Here is a 22,211-nt window from a genome sequence, read left to right as displayed (position 1 = left end):
AGTCTCCCTGATTCAGCACAAAATTTCAATTTCTTGTGGTTTACAAGAACACATGACCTTCTGATCTTTTCTAGAAATTTATACAGACCCTTCTGTGGTTATGCCCAGCTAGTTATGTTGAATTGGTGTATTTAACCAGCAGGTGCTGTATTTAGCTGCACCAATCCAGCAACATCCCAAACAGACCAGCTGGATTTATAATCTTAAGATCCACACTTTTCTCCTCTAGTGATCTCTCAGGGTGACACAAAGCCAAATAACTGACTGTAAACTCTAGATGCCAGATTTCAGGTTTACTTTTGGACAAGAATTGCATGCAATATAAGCACAGAGAAATTTAGCAGCCTTACCCCGATAAAAGGGATGAATTTCTGACAAGAATCCTCATCAGGGCTGGGAACAGAAAAAAACAAACATTTTCTAGAAATCATTTATGAGATCAAACCCTTTTTTAAAAAAAAACAAACTTCAAGCCTGACATTGAGAAGTCAACATGACTTCTTGAACAGAAGCCGCTGTTACACAGACACCCAGTGGTCCCATAAACACAATGTTTTAAAGCAAAAACATCCGTACCGGTCATCTCCGCAGACAGAATGTACAACGGTGAAATGAGCTTGTACATTCAGGTAACACAATGAGATGACTTACTGGGACCAGTCCTTACAACCAGTGAGGCAATGAGTTGTAAGAGAATGAAAATGGGAGGAACACCTAAGGCAATCTGACCACATTTCCATTTTCATTTGATACGAATTGCCATGCTGTTTCTCATTAGTGTGGAAGACCCGCCTGTGCTGATATGGTAGAAGACCACAGTAGCACACTGCACTGGCCTTAGGCCAGACTCCTGGCAGCTCTGACTGCGCACTCTACTAAACTGCACACGAGGTGGCCAATCACAACGCTGAAATATCTGGGCCCATCAGAACAAGGGCTCAGTGGGCAAGCTTCACACACGTGTACAGCAGTCAAGCCTTTTAAATTTCAGATATTCGGGTTTTTGCTGTGCTGCTTTTTCCCTCCAGTGTCTCAGTGTGTTTTTTCTGGTGCCGAGACCAAAGTCCACGGACAGCATTTGCACCCGAAAGCAGCCATTGAGTCCACATTTGGACCAAACGGCTTGGTGATGACAAGGTCTGCTGATTAAGGCTAAAATCATTGCCCTGCTCGTTTGTATAGAAAAAGGCTAACCACCTTTTTTTCCCCACAGCACACAATAAAGACGGGCTGTGTACAGTCTTTAACCCATCTGACGTTCAGCCCGTCTGCCCCTCCTGTGTATAAGGCCAGCAGTCTTCAAAAGCTGCATCACAATCTTAAGAGTGTGGATAACAGACTTGGGAAGGGAGCTGAAGGCAAACTGTCCCAAAATCAAGGATGGAAAATCACCAAATTTTCGAAAGGAGTCAGTGGGTTTTCCTACTTTTTTCAATGTGATTTAAAACATGCAGTTCTGGCTCCTATTGATGTGCTGCACTGCTCTGAGGAGACCGAGGCTGTGAATGTGCTGAGCACCAATATCTTCATTCCCAATACTCTGAGGGATAAGACGGCTTCAATTCACTTGCCTGACGCTAACGAGACAGCTTTACAACCTGAGCTGATTAAACAAGCTTAGATTCTACAAACACAACCTCTGTTGTTCTCAAAATGATTACAGTCTCAACAGTCACTCATTTAAAGCCATCCTGTCCATAAAACATTAATAGATACTTAACATCTTGTCTAGTTTGATGTTTGATATCTCTGTATTTGCTAGTGATAATATACTGAGCACCAAAAGAACTTACAACTGCAGTAAATTCACAAAATTATCAGGAATATTATTTTTGGGTGCACTGACATTTTATTGAACAGACATGGTATACATATATTCACTGTATTTATTCACATTAATCATCAACAGGCTAGAACAACAGTGGGTCTGATGTAAGAAGGACCCGCTAGTAGAGTATATGCAGCTGGTACAAGCTGGACTCGTCATCCTGTAGGATTCTGTCCCATTTCTCTCATTGACCCCAGACCTGTCCACTGGTCTATAAGCCCCCGATGCCTAGATGTTGTTTCATCTCTCCTATGTTCAATGGGGGCTCAAGCCTGGTGAACAGGGCACCCAGGGTGTCACTGTCGCATTCCCATCTTGCATCAAGTCACTCTTACTTAAGGAGGTGCACTATCTTGCTGAAATATTGTCACGTGAGGATGAGCCCACATGAAGGAGGTCTACAAGATCTCATCAATTCAGCGCCGTGCAGTCTGTATGCCATCAATCACTGCACATGGAATTCTGTAATGAGCAGACACTGAGACCCAGACCACGAATTGAGCCGCCATGCTCAACAATCACATACTCGCTGATGTCCACCAGGGTGGTCTACACGAAAGCTGCAACCATTGCTCTAGAGGACCTGGCTCGAATGCTGGAGCTCCGACGTACCAATGGCACCAAAGTGTTGCTCTAATGATACATCCGGTATATTGTGGGCTTTATGTTTTTCCATCTTAATTTTCACCAGGCTTGACATTCAACAAGCTAAATCACAAGTCATCACCAGTGCTCTTTCAACTCTTTCAATAATGGAACAATCCAAGTCGCTGAAGTGTTTACTAAATATCCAAAAATCATATACGTTATTTGTAGTAAAACAATTACATGTACATGCATGTAGTGATATACTGTACTTCTTATGATGCTCAGTATACTGTATATTTAACCTAATCAACATATGGAAAAACCAGAAGACTATTTCAATTCTAAACTTTCTTTAAATCAAATATTGGCAGTTTGATATTACCCAGCATTAACCCCACATTTTTGAAGAGCGTACTTATTATGCCTCACATTTAAATTATATTATAATAAAATATCTACCATTGTCGGGTCAGTTAAGTATCGGTCAACACTTAATAACGTTTGGACTTCTGAGAAAAAAAAATGAATAGAGAATGAATTATCTTACGAGCTGCTTTGATAAAGGAAAAGAGTAAAAATGAAGGGATCCCGATTTCTACCACAAATTTTGAATAGTTACGTAGCTGACCTTCAATCGGAACTAAGGATCAAACTGATTGGGACAGAGGGGCAGAAACGTGGGTTTTCATCGGTGACCTCAGGCACTATATCAAGGCAAAACATGGCACACTCACACGGCTGGAACAACACCCCCAAAACAAATCCACACAGGAGTCAAACCAAAGCGCACGAGAGGGTGGGGTCACACCGCAGAGCGAGTGTCAAAAAAAAAAGAGAACGCTGTGGAGAAGAAGTGGTGGTGGCGAGGGGGGGGGTTCAAACGAAAATCACAATGAGATACCTGATATAAAAATCAAAATACAAACTTCTTTTCCTTGAATGCAAACAACAACAAAAAAAGGGAAAAAAAATCAAGCTGTAAAGTTGTTGTATTGTCAGCTTAAAAAATAACTTAGGATTTACAAAAAAAAGTTCTTGAATTCTTGAATGGAGTAAATTAGATAAAAAGTATACATTTTCATTGGGGAAAAAAAAAGATACCATTGTCTCTTCATAAAAATCCACCTGATGCTACTGGAAAAATGTTTAAAGCTGGCCTTCCATAACATATTAAGTGGTTAAGGTATGACGTTAATGGTGATTAAGTTAACTACTCAGCAACGTTAGAAAGCTTTCCTCATTAATCACGTTTTTATTTTTGTAACCTTCTTGACACATGTAACAAACCCTTGCAAATCAGACTCAGTTCCATAGGCTTGCGGGGTAAAAAAGAGCTACAGAAAACAAAATAAAACTCATCTTTATCCCAAATCATGTGATATTTTTTAACTGCTGCTTAATTTACCATGAGAAAAACACACATATATACACATTGTGGACTTGATAAACTTGATAAAGAGTTAGAGTTATACATCTACAGCGAGACACGAGTCAACAACAACAACAAGGCAGTTGGGCTGCAGTACAGATGACACAGAAGAAATTAGAAGACGTAAGATATAAAACGCAGCTACGAATTTGTCCCCCTCCAAGGGTTTTTGAGTGGGAGGCTGGCGAGGGCAAAGCAATCGAGCTCAGAGTCATCCTCCACGACGCAGCAGGCTCTCGCTGTGAACATGCGCAATCACCATGGCGACCACCTTACCTCTTCTGCTTGTAGGTGAGCATGGCTTCCGAGATGGGGAACTGATGGGACACGTTAGCCCCAGCTAAGTACTGGCTGATGCGTCCTGCCACATCGATGCTTTCTAGAGAGTAATAACACGGGTTTCAGTCCAGCAACACAACACCGTGCATCACTCCCTGCACATCTCCCCCGTGTGGCCTGCCATCTCGCGGACAAGACGGGGGCCAGAGTTAAAAGAAGACAAGAAGGCACAAATCTGTTTCAAAACGCCAAGAGACCATCCTCTGCTTGCAGACGGGGGGGGTGGTAGCTGACAATCACAGCACAGATGGTTTCCATAAAGCAGAATGGGTCAGCATAATAATAATAATAATAATAATAATAATAATAATAATAGCTCCTTACACTAATATAGCACTTTTCTGGACACTCCACTCAAAGCGCTATACATGTAATGGGGATAGCACCCTCCACCACCACCAATGTGCATCACCCTTCAGGCACCGAGAAATTAGATATAAATAGATACTTTGTAGAGTTTGGCGCTGGGCCCAAGCCCGCAAGCACACGAATCATGCTTAGAATCATGAGCTAAACGGATCCATTCATCGCGGTCTTGCGTGCCCTCCTGCAGAGCCGGGCATTATCCCGTGGCTTTGTTACAGCTGGCACACGCAAACGTGACAGGGGCTGCACTGTAGGGGGGGCTGCACTGATCAAAGAAACACTGGACACAACCACTAACAGCTGCTGTACTACCTACATCGTGTGGTGCGTTAACCGGGAGACCCACCTTTCTCCGTGTCTTTCCCCTCACCTGAGGCTGGGGGCTCCGTCCTGCTGGAGAAGACCTCCCGCCATGCCGTGTCCATGAAGATGCTGTTGAATTTGCTGTCAAGCGACGCCACGTATTTCGCTAAGGGGTGCGAGCCTGAGGGGTAGAACAAAAACTGTGTGAGTAGAACATTTTTTTTTAAAAAGGCCCAACGGTAAAGTAGCACATCATAACAAATAATTGAGAGCTCTGGAGCATATTCTTTGCAGAGAAGGATTTAATAAATTAATCGCTAAAGACTTCTTCAGGTCCTCTTTGGTTCTCTGATTTTAATGTGGCAGTACCTATTAAAATTTCACTTCTTTTTGGCATTTACTAAAATAACCTAAAAACCGCCAATGGACGTTTTTTTTGGGCGGAGCGGTGGCTCTCTGGCTAAGGATCTGCGCCTGTGGCTGGAAGGTTGCCGGTTCAAATCCCGCAGCCGGCAGAGGAATCCTACTCTGTTGGGCTCCTGAGCAAGGCCCTTAACCCCAACCGTTCCAGGGGCGCCGTACAATGGCAGACCCTGCGCTCTGACCCCAGGCTCTCTCCCTATCTGTGGGTCTGTGTGTCTGTGTCTCATGGAGAGCAAGCTGGGGTATGCGAAAAGATCATTCCTAATGCAAGAAATTGTAAAGGGTTAATAAAGTGATGTTATTATTATTATATTTTTGCAGATTTAAAAACTCTGTGCACGTTTCACAAGCAGTCGTGAACAACAGGCTGGCCACACGAGAGCAAAGCTGGCGTGAAACCGTCCCAGGGTCAAAAAGTTATCTTTGGACGACGTTAAACGGAACTCGCAAGAAATAGCCAGCCTCACCAGCCTCACCGATGGGGATCACGAGAAACCGGATGTAGTTCAGCCAGTCGGGAGTCTTGTTGGCCAGCTGTTCCACGAAGAACCTCAAGATGGTGCTGAGGTAACTCTGGTCTCCAGCCACGGCCACCTTGATTGTCGGGGGCATCTGGGAGTTACAGTTGCAGCTGCAAGCACAGGAGGCCGTGACAGCTGTGTCCGTCTGCCACAGCGGGCAGCACAAGGGCGGCTGTCTTTCTGTGGTCGGGGTGCTCCGATTCAGACGATTGCAGATACAGTTACAAGCCATGACAGAGCAACCAGTCTCACACTGAGATGCCAGGCTTGACACACATATGCACTAACACAGGCAGTCGAGCCTTCTTAAGAACAGTATTGGCACATCACTGGCCTTAAAATCAATCAAACAGTACAGAAAAATGGATAAGAAAACCCTATTTCTTATGTAAGGATCATTCAGCACCTTGATTTAAAATGCTAATAAAATATTGGATACTTATACTCTACAAATATATACATTGTAGTATTTATATACTGTATATACAATATATATGTCCAAGTCATAAAAAATAAACTCTTTCCAAAGTATACAAATTGTGAGCAACAGCCAAATTTAGGCAACAGAATAAAAATCTGTTTACCACTTACTGGAATGAAAACACTAGCGTTGCAAACTGGGAACTGGCAGCTTCAATGGTTTATTTTAAATCAAGGTCGACCCTTACCGTTTCATTCTAAGCAGCTATGGAGACGCGTTAACATCGGGTCTGGTGTACTCACAATCGCTGGATCCTGGTGACTATGGTGTTAAACGCAGCCTGCACGTCGGCAGCAGAGCACGTGGACACAATGGGCTGATTCTGCTCGTGAAGAATCTCGGACAGATACTGCAAGGGAGAGGCCGAAGAAAACTGAAGTAAGAGGGCTTGTCAAGAGAGGCAGCTGTTTCCTGCAGCCAGGGCCTGACGCGTGTGTGTGAGCCTGCGGGGTGACATAGCAGGTCCAGAAGACTCCTGTTCACAGAAGAACAGCAGCGGACACTGAAAACATCACGCAGTTCAGGCTGGAAGCAAGCCTTCTCGTCGTACGAAAGATCAAAGTGAAGCTTTTACTCATATCAAATTGGTATATGTTAAAGCAACGATCACTTCAAATGCTCAATTTCAAACTCCAAATGAAAACGTACAGTAAACAGTATTTACAACACTTATCTTTTAAACCATTTCAAACTGTATTTGACTACCAATACTGATCTTTCAGCATTTTCCCCACAGTGGTGAACCACATTTCACTGTGCAGAAGACTTGATGCATTCATGTGCCCATAGCTATTGAAAAGGCAACTGTAATAATGTGGACATGAGAAGCCTTAACATTGTAGCAGCAAGACCTTAGCCAGAGGCCTACAATTAATTATGCCAGGAAGATTATAATAATCATCACAACCAATTGGCATCTATAATGATGTAACTTAAAAGCTGTTGCACTTTACTCCACGATTGCTCTCCAAGGTCCTGGCAGCTTGACAACAAAGTAACCAGGTGATAGTGACCATCATTGTCTATGCCGATATGTGAAATGTGAAATGTGAAATGTGAAATGTGAAATGTATACGTGATATGTGATACGTGAAATGTATACGTGAAATGTGATACGTGAAATGTATACGTGAAATGTGATACGTGAAATGTGATACGTGAAATGTATACGTGAAATGTGATACGTGATATGTAATACGTGATATGTAATACGTGATACGTGATATGTAATACGTGATACGTGAAATGTATACGTGATACGCGATACGTGATACGTGATGCGTGATATGCGATACGCGATACGCGATACGCGATACGCGATACGCGATACGCGATACAGCTTCACTGAAAGGAACTGCTGGGTTGAGAAAGAGAGACCCTATGTGAAACAGAATTTGCCCACAACATCCTCAGTTAGTAGTTTTGTGTCACTCCCAGCTGAAGTTTTCCCTGATCTCTGAAGTAGTACAGCGGGATATTTGCTCAGTGACCTGAATATCAACACAAATTCAGAGTGGCATCTAAAAAGTACGGGTGAGAGGACTTTCCCATGTTTCTCACCAACCAAGTCTCAACCTACAGCCAGGTTTGCAAATCCTGCGATTATTCTCTCCTAGACTATTTGACTTAAGCAAACCGAAATCTTCCCTCTCCCTGTGTGAATGTGATATTTACTCGTACCCTTTAAGTTTAAGAACGTTAATATTAGTTTTGAGACTAATTTCACGGGGTTAAGTAACACGCACTGAGCATTATAGTTACCATATTTAACCCTGTGTTAGATTGCTACTGTAATATGAATCCTTGGCCAGCCATTTGTATGCTATCTGATCTATTTACTGTATATTTGGATGCATTGCCACATTTTATCATTATGTTAATAAGATTGTGCCTATTATTCTTTGAACCTATGCATGCACATCTTTCTGTTCAGTCGACTCCTAGGACCCATGCAAGTACTCAGAATGTCCTGATCCACTTTCTCATTGTCTGTGCAAAGTCACACCATCATCGATCAGTTAGATTTACGGGACGCCTCTCCAGGGTGAGAATGCTCTTGTTAACAGCAGGGCAGCATTAGTATGGTGTGCGCTGTGTCAGAGAGCCCCCCCCCGTTTGTGCCCGTCTAGAGCCCAGCCTTGTGGCGTAATGGGTGCCCGCTGTCACTCTGAGCTCTGCTGCTCGGTGCAGACTGTCGCCAACCCCGCCCAGTCAGGGGTACTGACCCACCTGGCCCTGCCAGTCCGTGGTGTTGATGAGGATGATGCTCTCCGGCAGCTGCTCGTCGGAGATCAGGATCTGGTTCAGCTGGTCATAGACCGACTTCCGCGGGACCTGCGCAAACAGGGAGAAGGCGGGAAGAGCCGGGAACGGGCTGGGTTGGCACACGGGGGGGGGGGCTCCCCACGCCGCGGCTCGGGGCAGCCGGAGCCGGTTGTGCCAACGCCTTGGGGAACTGGACCATCAGAACAGTGCTGCTCATTTCATCATCATTGCGAGGTCAAGCAAAGCAAGAACGGACCTGATTCTACGGGCTGACTTCACACGTTCACTTCAAAGCAAAGCATGGATGTGGTTTAATGGCCTTACTGAGCAAACTCAACAACCTGCACGCTGTAACTGTGCTGCAGTGCCGAATGCTGATAACATCTGCACACCCACAGTACTTGCTGTGTGTCCCACCTTGGAGTACCTTCGTGCATTCAGCTTGTATGTCCTTACTACCTGACATTTCTTTATTTTTTTATATGAAAATAGTGGAAATTTCCCATTTGTGCTGTCATTTGCTGAGAGCTCTTTCACCAGGCCTTTTCTGAATTAAATCACAACAGCAATACTCAAGCAATACTCAATACAGCAACTACCAAGTCCTTCTTATCATTCTGTGCGCGTTTTGCTTTGTTGTAAGCCCATACTTGAGAAGAAATAGAGATCTGAGCTGTGATTCATACAGACATCACAGTCCGCAGGGAGAAGGTCAGCACACAGAGCAGTAATGTCTACCTCGGTGCGTGTAGAAAGGCACAGTGATTTAAATTTCCTATCACACAACACAAATAGGCAAAAAATTTAGGACAAAAAATAAAATGATATGCTCTTACATTAAACCGAACAAAAATTCAATGTCGATTAAAAATGAGGCTTATTGTAAAAAAAGTTTCGTTTTTAATTTAGATTCGATTCGTATGCGATAATCTGATTTTCATTTTAGTGACCAGACAAACGTCATGTTAAGGACGGAGGTTTAACAGCAAATCTCTTAGAGGACCATCACACTGCTTTGCTTACACTACAAAAAAAACACATCAATTCGCTCCACCAACAACAAAGAACACTGACCACAGGATGTGATTGAGCAGTGCGATGAGTTCTCATGCAGTCTCTCTACACCTTCTTTCCCCCAAACATAGGATGTAAGTGAAAACCCAAATTCCTTAACCTGCTAAGCGAGCCTCTGAAAGCCGCCTTGCCTCGTCTTTACAGAGCCCTACCTGTGCAGTGAGCCGCGAGTCCGGAGAGCTCTCGCTGTCCATGCTGCTCGTCCGGTCACTCTGCGCCTTGGAGTTCTGCCGGTCTTTCATCGAAGTGCTCCGGGGACGTCTGTGGGGCTTGCTCTCCACTTTGCTGCAAGGTTTGAAAGTAAAAAAAAAAAGAGGACAAAAAATCCCCATTTTTAGTCCGTTTTGCAGAGTACTGCCTTCAACAAAGTCATAGCCCTGTCTTCCACGAAACGCAGTAACTAGTACCTCAAAATAAATATACAACTCCGTTGTCACTGCAGGCAGTCGGTAATGGTTTTCACCTGGTTTAACACATCACTTAGTAAGTTTTTGCACGCCCTTTAGTGTAGTGGAGTGGAAGCCTGTCTCAGGCATTAAAACCCAAAGGCAATGAATATTTAGCAGCCGGAAAAGCACAGATAAAAAGGTCAAGAAGGTGAGTCAAATAAAGAACTGACCGTTTTTATACGAGTTTACGTAATACCAAAGAAGCAAAGACGAACAGAGGAAAAATGTTACCTGGGTGACATGTGATTCTGCGACTCCGTTTTGGTGAGCTTTCCGATGGAACAGGCCAGTTTATCCGTGTTGGTGTCCCATGAATTTCCGGCATCTCCGACTGTCAAATCCTCCTCCTCAGCTCCCTGTGGGAACAGAGGAAAGGCCAGACTGAACTGCTGTAAAAAACGAGATCCAAAGATATCAAAGCTAAGGAAAAAAAAACAGACCTTTAAGACAGACTATGATGGCTATGAAATTTAACACACACCCTTGTACAAGGAGTGTATATTTCCTGTTAATATGCGATTCAGATTTGCTTAGAAGTGTTTAGTATGTCCAGTAAGTGACCTATAGTTACAGAATATCAGTTCAAAATCACAAGCTTCAATATGATATACAATATCACAGAGTACCATAATATACTTTTTTTTTAAAGTGGCAGTTTGCTATCTTGTATTGAGATAAAAGATGTATTGATTTCCCAAAGGCTGCTTCACAAAACAAATAGGGAAGATTTCACTGATTTAACAAAAAACAGCATTTGTAAAGTGTTCCGAATGAAAACTGTGCTCATACTCATTTGGGCAATTAATATTGTTTTTTACTTATTCATGCAACAAAAAGTGGAGTTTTACTTTCTCTCAAAAAGCCCCTCAGCTGAGAATGTTTGATATAAACTCAGGACTCGAGAGAGCAAACTGCAGTGAGCTGAGATTGTGAAACCCAGATCTGAGGTAGAGCAGGCCTTGCCTGCAGGGTCTTGGGTAACAGACAACAGGAAACTCACCCCAGGTGTGGCCTCCACTATGACATCATCCTGGTACCTGGAGCCAGGCACTTTGCTCTTTTCTGAGGGAAGGAATTCCCCACCCTACCAGAGAAGAAAGGAAATGTCAAAGACAGTCAGGAAGAGAAAGGCTATTTTGAGAGGAGCATCTAAATAAAAAAACAACACACAGCACACATTCCTGTCATATCCAAGTCAGTGACAGATAGAGAGCTTTTTCAATAAATGAAAAGCCTACATTAAAGTAATTGGTTATAGACTGTTTCCATTGGCTAAGGTGTATTTTCACAAAAATGAAGAATGTTAAAGAGAGCATTCTTTCACAAACTTTAATAGCACAAGATTTTCTAAGCAAATACCCCATTATTCTCCCCACTGAACTTGGCTACAGTTACAAATCTGGTCATAGACAAGCTGAAAAGTCTGCGAGAACATTGTGATTTTGTCTTTTCGCATACCGTGAATGACTCTTTCAGATGTAATACTGGGACAATCCTGCCATACGGCTATTCCCAATTCAAATAGCCAGACATCTTACATGCACATGTAAATATAAGCAAAGTAAAATGCGTGCCTTGTGCTTCCCAAAGCTCTATAAATATGCAGTGCTGGATAGTAAACATTTCTGGGAGTGCACGAGCTTATCTGATGACCGTCAGCTTGTGATGTCAGTTCTAAAAATACTAAAAATATAGTTTTGCAGCATCAGAGCTCACCAGCAAACGTGAGAGCTCTGTGCTTTCGGACATCAATATTGTTGATGCACAAAAAAGCCTCATACCAAACGTAAACCTTTTAAAGTAAATTAAACGCTTATACCACCTCCGACACCTGCTGACTGCTTTCTCGATCTGATGGGCTGCTCCATTTCACACGAGCCTTTGAGTAATCAGTGGTTCCTTTTGCTTGTGCGCACTTGCATGAGTTGCAAAACCAAAGCTGCCATGAAACACTTAAGCTAAGTCACAGTGAGAAAGATGCATTTTTGAGAACGACGGCTCATATTTTCTGAAATTTGCAAGTACCGATACAGCTCATTGCGGCATTGTTCATTTTAAGATGCAAAGGATATTTTAGGTTGCTAAGTGCGCACATGCTCTGGATATTTAGACTAAAATAAGCACATTAACACAACAAATTAAAAGTGTGGCAGTTTATTATGGCATTTCAGAAACAGCAAAAATACAGACCTCGAACACTAGTGGGTCTATTCAGAGCACAACAAACCCATGGTGGCCAAACAACTGATTTGGAGATCCCTGTGGAAGGCTCAGTGGATCAAATGACTTTACCTGAAAAAGACCTTTTTGTGTCCGATGGATAATGGTTTATACCTTTGCCCTTGTTCTTTTTTCACTCATTTACAACAGACTGAAGACCCACATTAAGTCTGTACTTTGTTGTGAGGTACTGTCATAATCGCTGTGCATGATCACTCTTGACATTAAAGATAAAAAAACAAATCTATATTGTACATTTATATTTTTGACACTAAGCTTATTTGTTGCTCCAAATGTTTTTGTTTGCTCCAAATATTTAACGTTTTTACGGTTCCTCAATCCTCAAGTGTTCAGTATTTGTAATACATGCAGTTCCAACTGTCATCAATTCTTGTTTCACAACTCTTCCCATTTTGTTAACCTGCCTTATTTCATAAAAAGTCCAAAAGCATTCTGAAGACGTGACTGTAAATAACATGAAAACTGCTACACTAGGATTTTGATTTACAAAATAAACCGCTAGAGTAAAAATCCTAGTTGTAAGCGACTGTCAGGTATTGCACATTTCTTTTGACTTTTTTTCTTGTGTACTGCAATGCAGACCTTTATCTTGAAACAAGGCGTGAAAGAAAAAGCGTGTAGGGAATTAGGATTGAAAATGCCTGGTTGAATCTGCAACGCAAGGAAACTGAACTGTGCCAGGGATAAGAAAAGAAGAAGGTCAAATTCAATATGCTGAGGGAGTCCATTCCACCAAACCAGGGTGCTTAACCAGCTCTGCCTGTGGGCTGCACACACACCCTTGTCACAGACGGAGCAAACATCAGCGCTGACAGCGAGAGAGCGCTGGCCCCATGGCGTGGCCTGGCTGGAATGATTAGAACTAATCTCAATCAGAGAAGTTGGATACGAGGACGTGCCCTGTGCAATTTACAATTTACTATGGATGCCTGGGAGATGTCTATCTGGTGTCGTTTTGTGCTGTGATCGCTTCAGGGCTTCTGTCCCCTGTGGGGCTGGGGTTTACATAAAGGAAAATAAAAGAACTGCTAAAAAAGAAAAAAAACAGGAAATGTCCACTTTTGAATGCTTTTTTATGGTTTATGGGTAAAAAAAGGGGGAAATCATCTTGTCAGGAGAGGGTCAAACAGTGAGAACAAAACGGAGCCCATGATTTCAGAGAGGCCTGTTCTGAGCCTGGGGGTCCCAATCCTGGCCCAGGACACCCACACACCTACTGGTTTTCCCATCTCTGCCGAGATTAATTACTTAACTGAAGCCTTTATTAAACTAATAAGCAGCTTGATAGGAACATTAGAAAAAAAAAACCTTGCAACTCAAAGGACTACAATTTGGGTCACGCATGAAATGTAAAAGTTGAAAGGCGACCTCAAACACGTTTAAGAGCGGAAAACAATCAGATCCTTCAACTTCATCGCATGAAGTCAATGAAGGGTTCAGGTGTTTAACTGACAACAGAACCCAGCAGGTATGTGGGTCAGCAGGATCAAGACAGGGCACTCCTGGTCCTGAGACGCTCAACAGAACCCAGCACAGGCTGAAGGAGGGAAAACTCACAGGACTGGTGTGGTCTCTCGGCTGGCTTTTCTGGCTGTGGAGACTCCCAATCTCTGTCTGGGAACTGGAGTGTGACATCCCTTCGAAAAATGGCCTAAAAAAATAAACTTAATTTTAATCTTTACCTGAGGATTTCCATTATCTGTATGATGTACACAATTCAGTATATTACAGCAGCTATGATTACTATTGGGAATATTTTACTTTCCTAGAAATATCTTGATTACTTTATTCATTTCACATCTTTGCCGCTGGGGGTCAAAGGTTCAATATTCTAACAGTTTTTATTAGTGGGTCTTGAGCAATTGGAAGGAGGAGAGACGTGATTAAGGGACTATAGGTTTGTTTTTTCTTTTCACACATTTAAATGTTCAGTATTGTACGGATTTGGACACCAATCAAAACTGTGAGCAAACAGAGCCAAAACTCTTTTGGGAATTTTCCTTGAACAGAACAGTGTGACACAGTAAGGATTGAGATCAATCTCGCATTTCTGTGAACAGGGGTTGTCAACCCTGAACTTTGAGCGCCCTGAACCAGCTCCTCAAATTCCCAAATGTATAATGATCAGAAAAAGGAGTCAAAATGGTGCAGTATTAAAAATGATTTGTTCACATGTGTATAAGACTGCAGCCTTCGACTACAGAATGGAATGGAAAACAATGGAATGTCTTGCATTCCAGGCCAGCAAGGAAATGGCGTACTTGAGTTTCGGTTTGGGAGTACTGAGAACGCTCTCGTTGTCCTCCATTTCTGGCCCGCTGTCGCTAGGGTTGTACACTTCCAGGCTGTCATACAGCAAGTCCAAATCCTCCTCCACCTCCTGGGTCTGGTCCACCGGATCAGAATCCAGGACCTACCAACACGAACAGGCATGCAAAATGCAATTAATCTACTGAGTGGGAACTGAAAGAGGTTCATCAGAATCCAGCCCATTTCACACCTAATCCAAGAGCAGCAGTCCTTAAGCAGCAGTCTTTTAAACTTTTCAAAGTTACCCCCCCCCCGAAAAAACATTTCAGCCACTACTGCATGTTTGAGATGATACGGTAGTGTAATCCAATGTCACATTGCACCACTTTCTCCCGCTGGTTCTCAGAGCAATCACAGAAAAGGATCCTTTAATATTAAAGGGAAAAAATGGTTCATTGAAATTCCTGTGAAGGTTTCCATCCTGACTCACTTTGCTTTATACAATTTCCTTAGCTTTTTAACCGAGGAGTGCTGGAGTTCACTAAAGCCAGAAAAGCTATTTTCTCTCTGTGCTGAAAGTAAAGTCCTGAGCTACACATGAGCTACCCATTAAAATACACCCATTGCAATCCATGGAGGATTGATTTAGGCTCCGTCTTGCCATTAATTAACACATATGCTGCACAGCTGTTGGTCTGACGATATGCATCTCAGTTCCTTTAATGAAACATTTTCCAATAATCAGTCTATTTTTCAAGCTCTGAAATAGCCCTGCCCTCAAACTCTGTGCTGCTGGATCATAAATCTGAAAGCAACACTGTCTGGAGATTAATCACAAAAAACAAATATGCTTAATGTGTTTAGATTTAATATTTTCCTTTAAAGAACAGAAATGAGGAATGCAGCATCAAGGTTTTACTGAAACTCATCTCAAGAAAAGAATATAATTGAGCCCAGATCTTTAACATAAAAATATGGTTTTGCTTCATTGTTATTTTTTCCCAGAGAAAACCTACAATGCAGCAACCTGAACCTAAAATTTAAAGTCAGTAAAACAGCTCCTTTATATAAGTCTAAGTTACTGCACTGCCTCAAAAGAACACAAAAACAACGACGATTAGTAGAGCTGGGACCCAGCAGTGATTCTGTCCTCTTTAATTCAACCGAGCTTTGCTCATCACATAATTACAGCCAACACTGCAGATACAAAAGAGCTCTGTATTTGAGAAGCTGCTCGTGAGAAATTTATGATGATAAATCGAAAGACTTATTTGAATCAGGAGGCTACTGATGCACTTCATCTAAAAACTCACTTGGGGATATAAATTGGGAACGTTTACTGTACAGGTAGAATAATTATTTGATTAATGCTTAAGGCTTAAACATGGCAAAAAAAGGTAACTTTTCAGAATCTGAACTGATGGACGTCAATAAACAGGAATTCACGATGCAGGCCCTTAATGAAGGCATGGTAAACGAGTTCATTTATGGTTTGAAAAGCCCAAGGGTGTCCCCATGCTGCTCTGGCTGCAGTAAACACTGCAAGACAAATGAACGCAAAAAGGGTGTGCTTCAAGAACGGCAAAGTGTCTTTAGCTACATTATTTTTAGGGACTTCAAAATATATTTAGTTCTGAGCCAAGGGTTCTGGCTATAGAAATAATAGCTCACATATTCGGTTGAGAATGCCCTGTGACGAGGTACAGGAGTCTGATCTATTTTGTCCTGTATCTTTGCTGACGCTTGACAGGATGAAAATTGTATGTTTGCAAATGGGAGTATGAAAATGGGTATATCAAGATTGCTATCTTTTAATATACCTGCCAAGGACAGGGGCTGTGACACAGATTATCCCCTGAATTTCTCCCATCTCCCCAGCTGACATTTATACCTGATAAATGTTATTTCACCTGTGAATGTCAAGGCAGGAGGAAATTCCAGGAGGGCTGGTGGTGGAGGATTGAAACATTACATTGCTTGCCAAGAAAAAAGGATTTCTGCGCAGTGTTAAATGTGGCCTTTTCCATCCATCCATCTTCTAAGTGCTTTAATTGACACAGGGTCATAGGGGAGCAGGTACCCGTCCCAGCAAGACAGGATACCCTGGACAGGAAGCCAGTCTATTGAGGGGCACAGAGATCCACTCACAGCAGGTCCAGTTTTCCCAAAACACAATTAACCTAGCAGAATGTTTTTGGACTGTGAGAGGAAACTGGATCACCAGGAGGAAACCAGTGCAAACTTGGGGAGAAAAACATGCAAACTCCATACAGACAGCACCCCAGGAATTGAACCCAGCGCTATGAAGCAGAAAGCGCCATGCCACTCCATTATCCTCTTTGTTTTCAACCCTGTACTTCAGAACCCCAGGTGTGCTAACTGCAGCACGGCCACGGCCTTTCTCATGAGTTAAAAGTGAGGGGCTGTCCCAGTAAAGGCAGGGGAAGAGAATGTCGCCGCTCTTCAGATGATTACGTACATTTCACCTTCTGCTGCAGGAAAAGCACAAAACCTGCAGTCCTTCCCATTTTTCCAGGACTTGACTTGCTTGGCTTTCATCCCCGCCAGACCTTCAACTAAAGTCACGCTGATTAAATCAACTGATCAGAAAGCCTGGAATGTTTTTCGGACTTTGGGCTGCTCTCGCGGACACTGAAGCCGTATGCTCCAAAGGAGAGGGACTTCCCCGAAACCCTGGTGACCAGCCCCGGCCTACGCGAGCAGGCCCCGGCCGGGGTGGCGTGAGGGTACAAGGGTGAGAACCGAGCACTGGGTAACCGCTCCAGAAGAGCCCTGTACTGTTTTCAGACGGTTACGAACAGCCCTGAGGAGCCCAGGAGCATCCCTGGCCAAGTTCCTCCAGCCTCTGTCTCGCCCTGACAGACCTCAGATAACCCGTTTTTATTTCTATCCTTTCCTTCTGGCCAGTAGGGTAATGCAATTACAACGCAAAGCTCTGTTACCAATGGAGCCAGCGAAGGCCTTGAAAGGCTCGATGGGAGAGAGCCAATGGACTTACTGTAATTAGATTAGCTAGCGCAGGGAGAACAGACGTTTTGTTTGTTTTTTTGACAGCTGCATTTACACGTGCTTACAGTACAACAACATGGATGGAACCGTTGTGCCTGGAAGCATTTTCTCCTTCACTCGCAACATACATTCAATCAAGTTCAAGGGTGATATGTCAAGAGTGAATTACTACCGATTTTATTTCATAGTCCCTGTGGGCCTTTAATAAATGCTGCTTCTTACAGCTGAGTGAGCTTGTGCCACTCGTATGCCCTTGCGAAACATGTGTGAAGGGGTTTCGAAAGTGTAATAAAAACGTTTACCTGGAAAGACCTGCTGCAGGATTGAACGGTCTCCTGCCTCACCTGGTATGATTTTATCCTGAGACCTTACCATCTGTAACCGGCTGAATCCTGACTCCAACTTTATAGAATTCACTCACCTCATCGGTCACTTTAAACCTCTTCAGCAAGGCCACAAACTTCTGTTTAAAATTGGGTTGCTGTCGAGAAAAAAAGAGAAGATGCTATATTGCTGATTTTTTTGCATTAGGTGGTCTTTGATTTTTAAAAGATCATGACACTGCTGGGCTTCTGTAAAGAAGCACATCAGCTTTTGTAACAATAAACATATAGATCTCTATTTTTTCAATGCTCTAAGGATTGCATCATACTCACTTTCTGCCACTTCAGAACACAGAAACAGAATAAAAACAATTATGCACTGTAATTCATACTCTTCGCTTCAAAACACAAGGATAAACACTTTCCAAATAATGAAAGACTTAAATGGTTCTTTGTTTATTTTGTTCAAGCATGCGTGATACTAAAAAGCAGAAGAACAAGTCATTTGTCAGCTGTAGTTAAAAAACAAGATAACACCTCCAGTTAAAATACATTTACTGTCTGCACAGAGCACTTAAGAGTGTCTTAACTTATCTAAATATGACTGTGTCCTAAATTAAGTTATTTTACACCAACAAACACCCACATTCACCCTGAATGCATTATGTGTACAGCATCCATGCAGAACTTAATTGAATTTCTAAGCTTGGAATTCTGTAAAATATTAATGTTCTTGTTATCAGTTAGTCATCAGGCACAGGTGTTATTAATAGCAGTGAAAGACAATTTAAGGCAAACCTAGAACTCTAAAATAACAAGATCTGCTTGATCAGGCTGCCCCTAATCGTGACTGTGAAGAGTGACAGACAGATTTATTTTTGGCTTTTGTGCATTAGAGATAAAAGAGCCTTTTCAAAGAAGGGTGTCTCGTTCATTCCTCCTTTGTATGTCGCCCAAGATAAAGGCGCCTGCAAAGCAACTGAGAGTAGTGACCAGAAACAAAGTGCACAGCACTTTTTTTTCCAGATCCTAGATTGTCGCCAAAGCTCCTAGAGGGAAAGCATTAATTTGGAGTGTCACCCTTTCCTCTGTCTGCATAGATCCCTTAACTGAGCAAATGACCCTCACCCTTGTCATGGAAGTAGTTCTGGTCATTTTCCTCCTGGACTTCTTGGGCTTTCTGACTTCGTCGTCTTCATCATACAGGTCCTGAAAACATAAATCCACAGGCTACTGTACAGTACATTATGCGCAAAAGACAAACTAAAAGCTTAGTCCAACACGAGGAATCTGTGTTCTCAAAGCCATCTACCCTTAATTTGAATGACAGTGGAGTTATGGACTTATTAAAGTATGTATCTACATCCAATCAAAAGACAACCCTGGTCTGTTAATGATTCCAAACAGAGGCTTTCAGACAAATACGCATCATGATTATCAGTGTAATCTGAACAATATTCTGTATTTGATCACAGCATTGAAATTGAATGCAATAAACAAAAATCTGTGCACTATACATTTTTTAGGCAATTTGTCTGGTGATGTAATTAGTTGAGTACTACAGTGATCTGTATTTGCACTGTGCTTCTTAATTAATGTCAATTATTTAGATTCAGCTACAATTAGTAGACTAGTCATGCTTGCAGGGGATACAAATATAGGCAGATTTGCAAACACTGTAGAAACTGCAAAGGAAATACAGAAGACCAGGCAGGTGACATTTAATGTAGGCAAGTGAAGAGTGTTACTGGTGGAAAATAAACCAGATCTGTGTGTGTTTCTGCTGACATCATTTACATCTCTGAGACAATGTGAGGAGTGATCATAAAGTAAATAATATTAGGATACACTTCTGAAAGTGCAGAATTCAAATCAGGGGATGTGAAGTTTGAAATGAACACCTCATTAGTAGTAGCCTCAGATCTCCTTTAGAATGGTATCCAAATTTTGGTCACCACTTTACAAAAATAGATTGCTGCTCCTGAATTAGTCAAGAAAAGTATTTTCCCCACACTTTCAATACAAAAGAACTAAATTATTTGGAGTCTAGAACAGAAAAGGCTTCATTGTCAAAGCTCTGCCTTCATTTAAGAAATGGCTAAGTGACAGCTTTGGACCGATCTGCTACTAAAAACCAAACAGCCTCCCCTTGTTTGTAATTTTCATGTTACTAAACTCAAAAAGTGTTTAAAACCACAAATTTGAAGTGATTTCAATTGGTGACGTTGTGCTATCGACCATGTCATTAACAACACAGAACAAAAAACTTTGAACTACAGAACAGACAAGCTTGACAGAGATGAAGCTGTAATCTATACAAAATGGCCATATTAGTGGCAATACTGCACTGGCCTGTCAGCCACACTCTGTCAACATCTGTGCACAACTTACAAATGACCAACCACAGGACTGAGGAACACCCAGCTCTGTCTCTTGTCATGGGTAAGATTAACACCGAGAAGCTGAGTGGCCAGTGTAGTACATCTTCAGACAACTAAAGTAAATCTCAATCTGACCTTTTATTTCTGCTGTAGGTCTTGGGAAAGACAGTAGCGAGATGTGTGTAACAATACTGTAGGCGGTGGCTTAAGCTATTTTTTTAGATAATGGTTCTTGGCTTTACTGGAGCATAAATTCTGCCAAACCACACTGACATTGGAAATACTCACAATACTGCTTATTTTTTCTAAATAAGACTATGACAGCCATAGGAAAACTAACATGAAAAACTGTCTGCAGAATGAAGTCAGTGTTTATCTAAAATGTACCAGTATCCTCAATTTCATCCTTCCGTGTATTCATTTCAAGGATTTCGAGATTACAAAAGAGCTTTGCCGATTTTAACATCTTTCTTTTTTTATAAAAAGGCACCTGACACGTTGTTGTTTAACTGCATTCATTTTTGAAGGGATCTGGTGGTTTCAGTCGCTTTTTGTTTTTTAAATGGGTGGTTTAAAATTAGAAAAGACAACACCACCTGTGTGTTTAAAGAGAGCCCGCTATTCACAGCAGCGACAGAGAGCCAGTTCCAGAAGTGATGTCACCCCCTTCTGAAACCAGAATTCTGCTGTGTTAGAGGACCCGGTCTGTCTAGGGAGAGGCACTGTGCATGCTGGGATTGAACCCCGCAAGAGGCAGAGAGAGCTGCTTCCTTCACACGCGTCCCACTACTGACCTGGCCGTGCACTGCGTCATCACTGGCCTCCTGCTCTGAGGAAAAGCTGTCATCTTCCTCCTCTGAGTAGTTATCGATGTCTGGAGACCGGTCTGCCAGAGACAACATGAAAATGAATGGACATCGCTACCTCTTCCTTCAATATTCAGAGGACTTTTTTCAAGAGAAAGCTGACTCCAGAAAACAGAAAAAAAAATACCTGAGAATAAGGAACAGGGGTCTGGCTAGGTACTGTTATTAATACTTTCCATACTGTATGGAAATTACTAGGCTAAAATGTTACATTTTTTATTACGATCTGACTGATGTTTGTAATGTTCTCCTTCAAAAGCGCCATATAAAACAGAGGTAGCCTGATGACTTGACACAAACTGTGCAGGCTGCATTTCTGCAAAAACTGACCTGGTCTGTGTAGGTGTATGGAAAGGGAGAATATTCTTCAACAGGCTGACATGCAGAGATCACAATGACAACCCCCACCTCATCACCCCACAGCTTATAGAAGCTGGTCAAGCGTGCCTTATTAATGGCTGATCACACTAAGCCAACAAGTGTGTAAAAAAGGATATTGTATATACTGTGTGTCTACATGTAATCAAACATTTTTATCACTATACACTGTTACTGGCCTTAATACTATTCACTTTAAGGGAATATAGATTACATCTAAATTCAATATTTGGAGAAAGTATGACTATAAAGTGCACACAGGGAGATATAGTGTAGCTGATGTTTTCATTTTGTTAGATTTCATTCTAGGCAGCAGCTGTTTCCATTTCCTTTTTCTTAATCAGTTCACTTCAGTGAAGCCGATTACATTCGACGGGAGAGAAAGGAAAACAGCCGCAGCAGAGAATAAATAAGCTCAGACATTAAAGTTCCTCGTTAAGTGTGATAAATATCTCAATTTTCCCAACTGACAAAATATAATATTCAAAGGTAAAGGCTCATCTGTTGTATTTCAGTGAATGCGCCACAATAATCACCTTATTGCGTTTTACTTCACTAGGAAATGGACTTTAGAATTATACCACTATTAAAATCCCCAGTGGACAATTCTGGCTCTTGAAGTCTTAACCCATGTGCTCCAGCACTATTTCGCCTTAGCGTTTCATAACCACTGCTG

The 22,211-nt window shown here is 42.2% G+C and overlaps 1 protein-coding gene across 8 annotated transcripts in view; it reads right to left on the bottom strand.

Annotated features, from left to right (window-relative positions):
- The window catches only part of LOC148819972 (phosphofurin acidic cluster sorting protein 2-like), an 87,679-nt gene that overhangs the window by 9,117 nt on the left and 56,351 nt on the right, over positions 1 to 22,211 (bottom strand). For 2 of the 8 annotated variants that reach the window (XM_088933823.1, XM_088933830.1), the window contains 14 exons: positions 21,086 to 21,177; positions 19,039 to 19,119; positions 18,009 to 18,068; positions 14,569 to 14,720; positions 13,865 to 13,958; positions 11,067 to 11,150; positions 10,298 to 10,455; positions 9,770 to 9,902; positions 8,508 to 8,612; positions 6,521 to 6,627; positions 5,744 to 5,907; positions 4,897 to 5,034; positions 4,122 to 4,224; positions 351 to 393 (listed from right to left, as the gene is read on the bottom strand). In XM_088933823.1, coding sequence (XP_088789949.1) covers positions 351 to 393; positions 4,122 to 4,224; positions 4,897 to 5,034; positions 5,744 to 5,907; positions 6,521 to 6,627; positions 8,508 to 8,612; positions 9,770 to 9,902; positions 10,298 to 10,455; positions 11,067 to 11,150; positions 13,865 to 13,958; positions 14,569 to 14,720; positions 18,009 to 18,068; positions 19,039 to 19,119; positions 21,086 to 21,177 — 1,514 coding nt within the window. The remainder of the gene's footprint in view (positions 1 to 350; positions 394 to 4,121; positions 4,225 to 4,896; positions 5,035 to 5,743; positions 5,908 to 6,520; positions 6,628 to 8,507; positions 8,613 to 9,769; positions 9,903 to 10,297; positions 10,456 to 11,066; positions 11,151 to 13,864; positions 13,959 to 14,568; positions 14,721 to 18,008; positions 18,069 to 19,038; positions 19,120 to 21,085; positions 21,178 to 22,211) is intronic. The other 6 variants (XM_088933825.1, XM_088933824.1, XM_088933827.1 and 3 more) reach the window with 6 other exon arrangements.

Source organism: Atractosteus spatula, chromosome 15 (genome assembly GCF_055471065.1).
Source record: "Atractosteus spatula isolate fAtrSpa1 chromosome 15, fAtrSpa1.hap1, whole genome shotgun sequence".
NCBI classification, from domain to species: Eukaryota; Metazoa; Chordata; class Actinopteri; order Semionotiformes; family Lepisosteidae; genus Atractosteus; species Atractosteus spatula.
The sequence above is the reverse complement of the archived record's forward strand: the minus strand, read 5'-3'. Positions and strand labels throughout refer to the sequence as shown.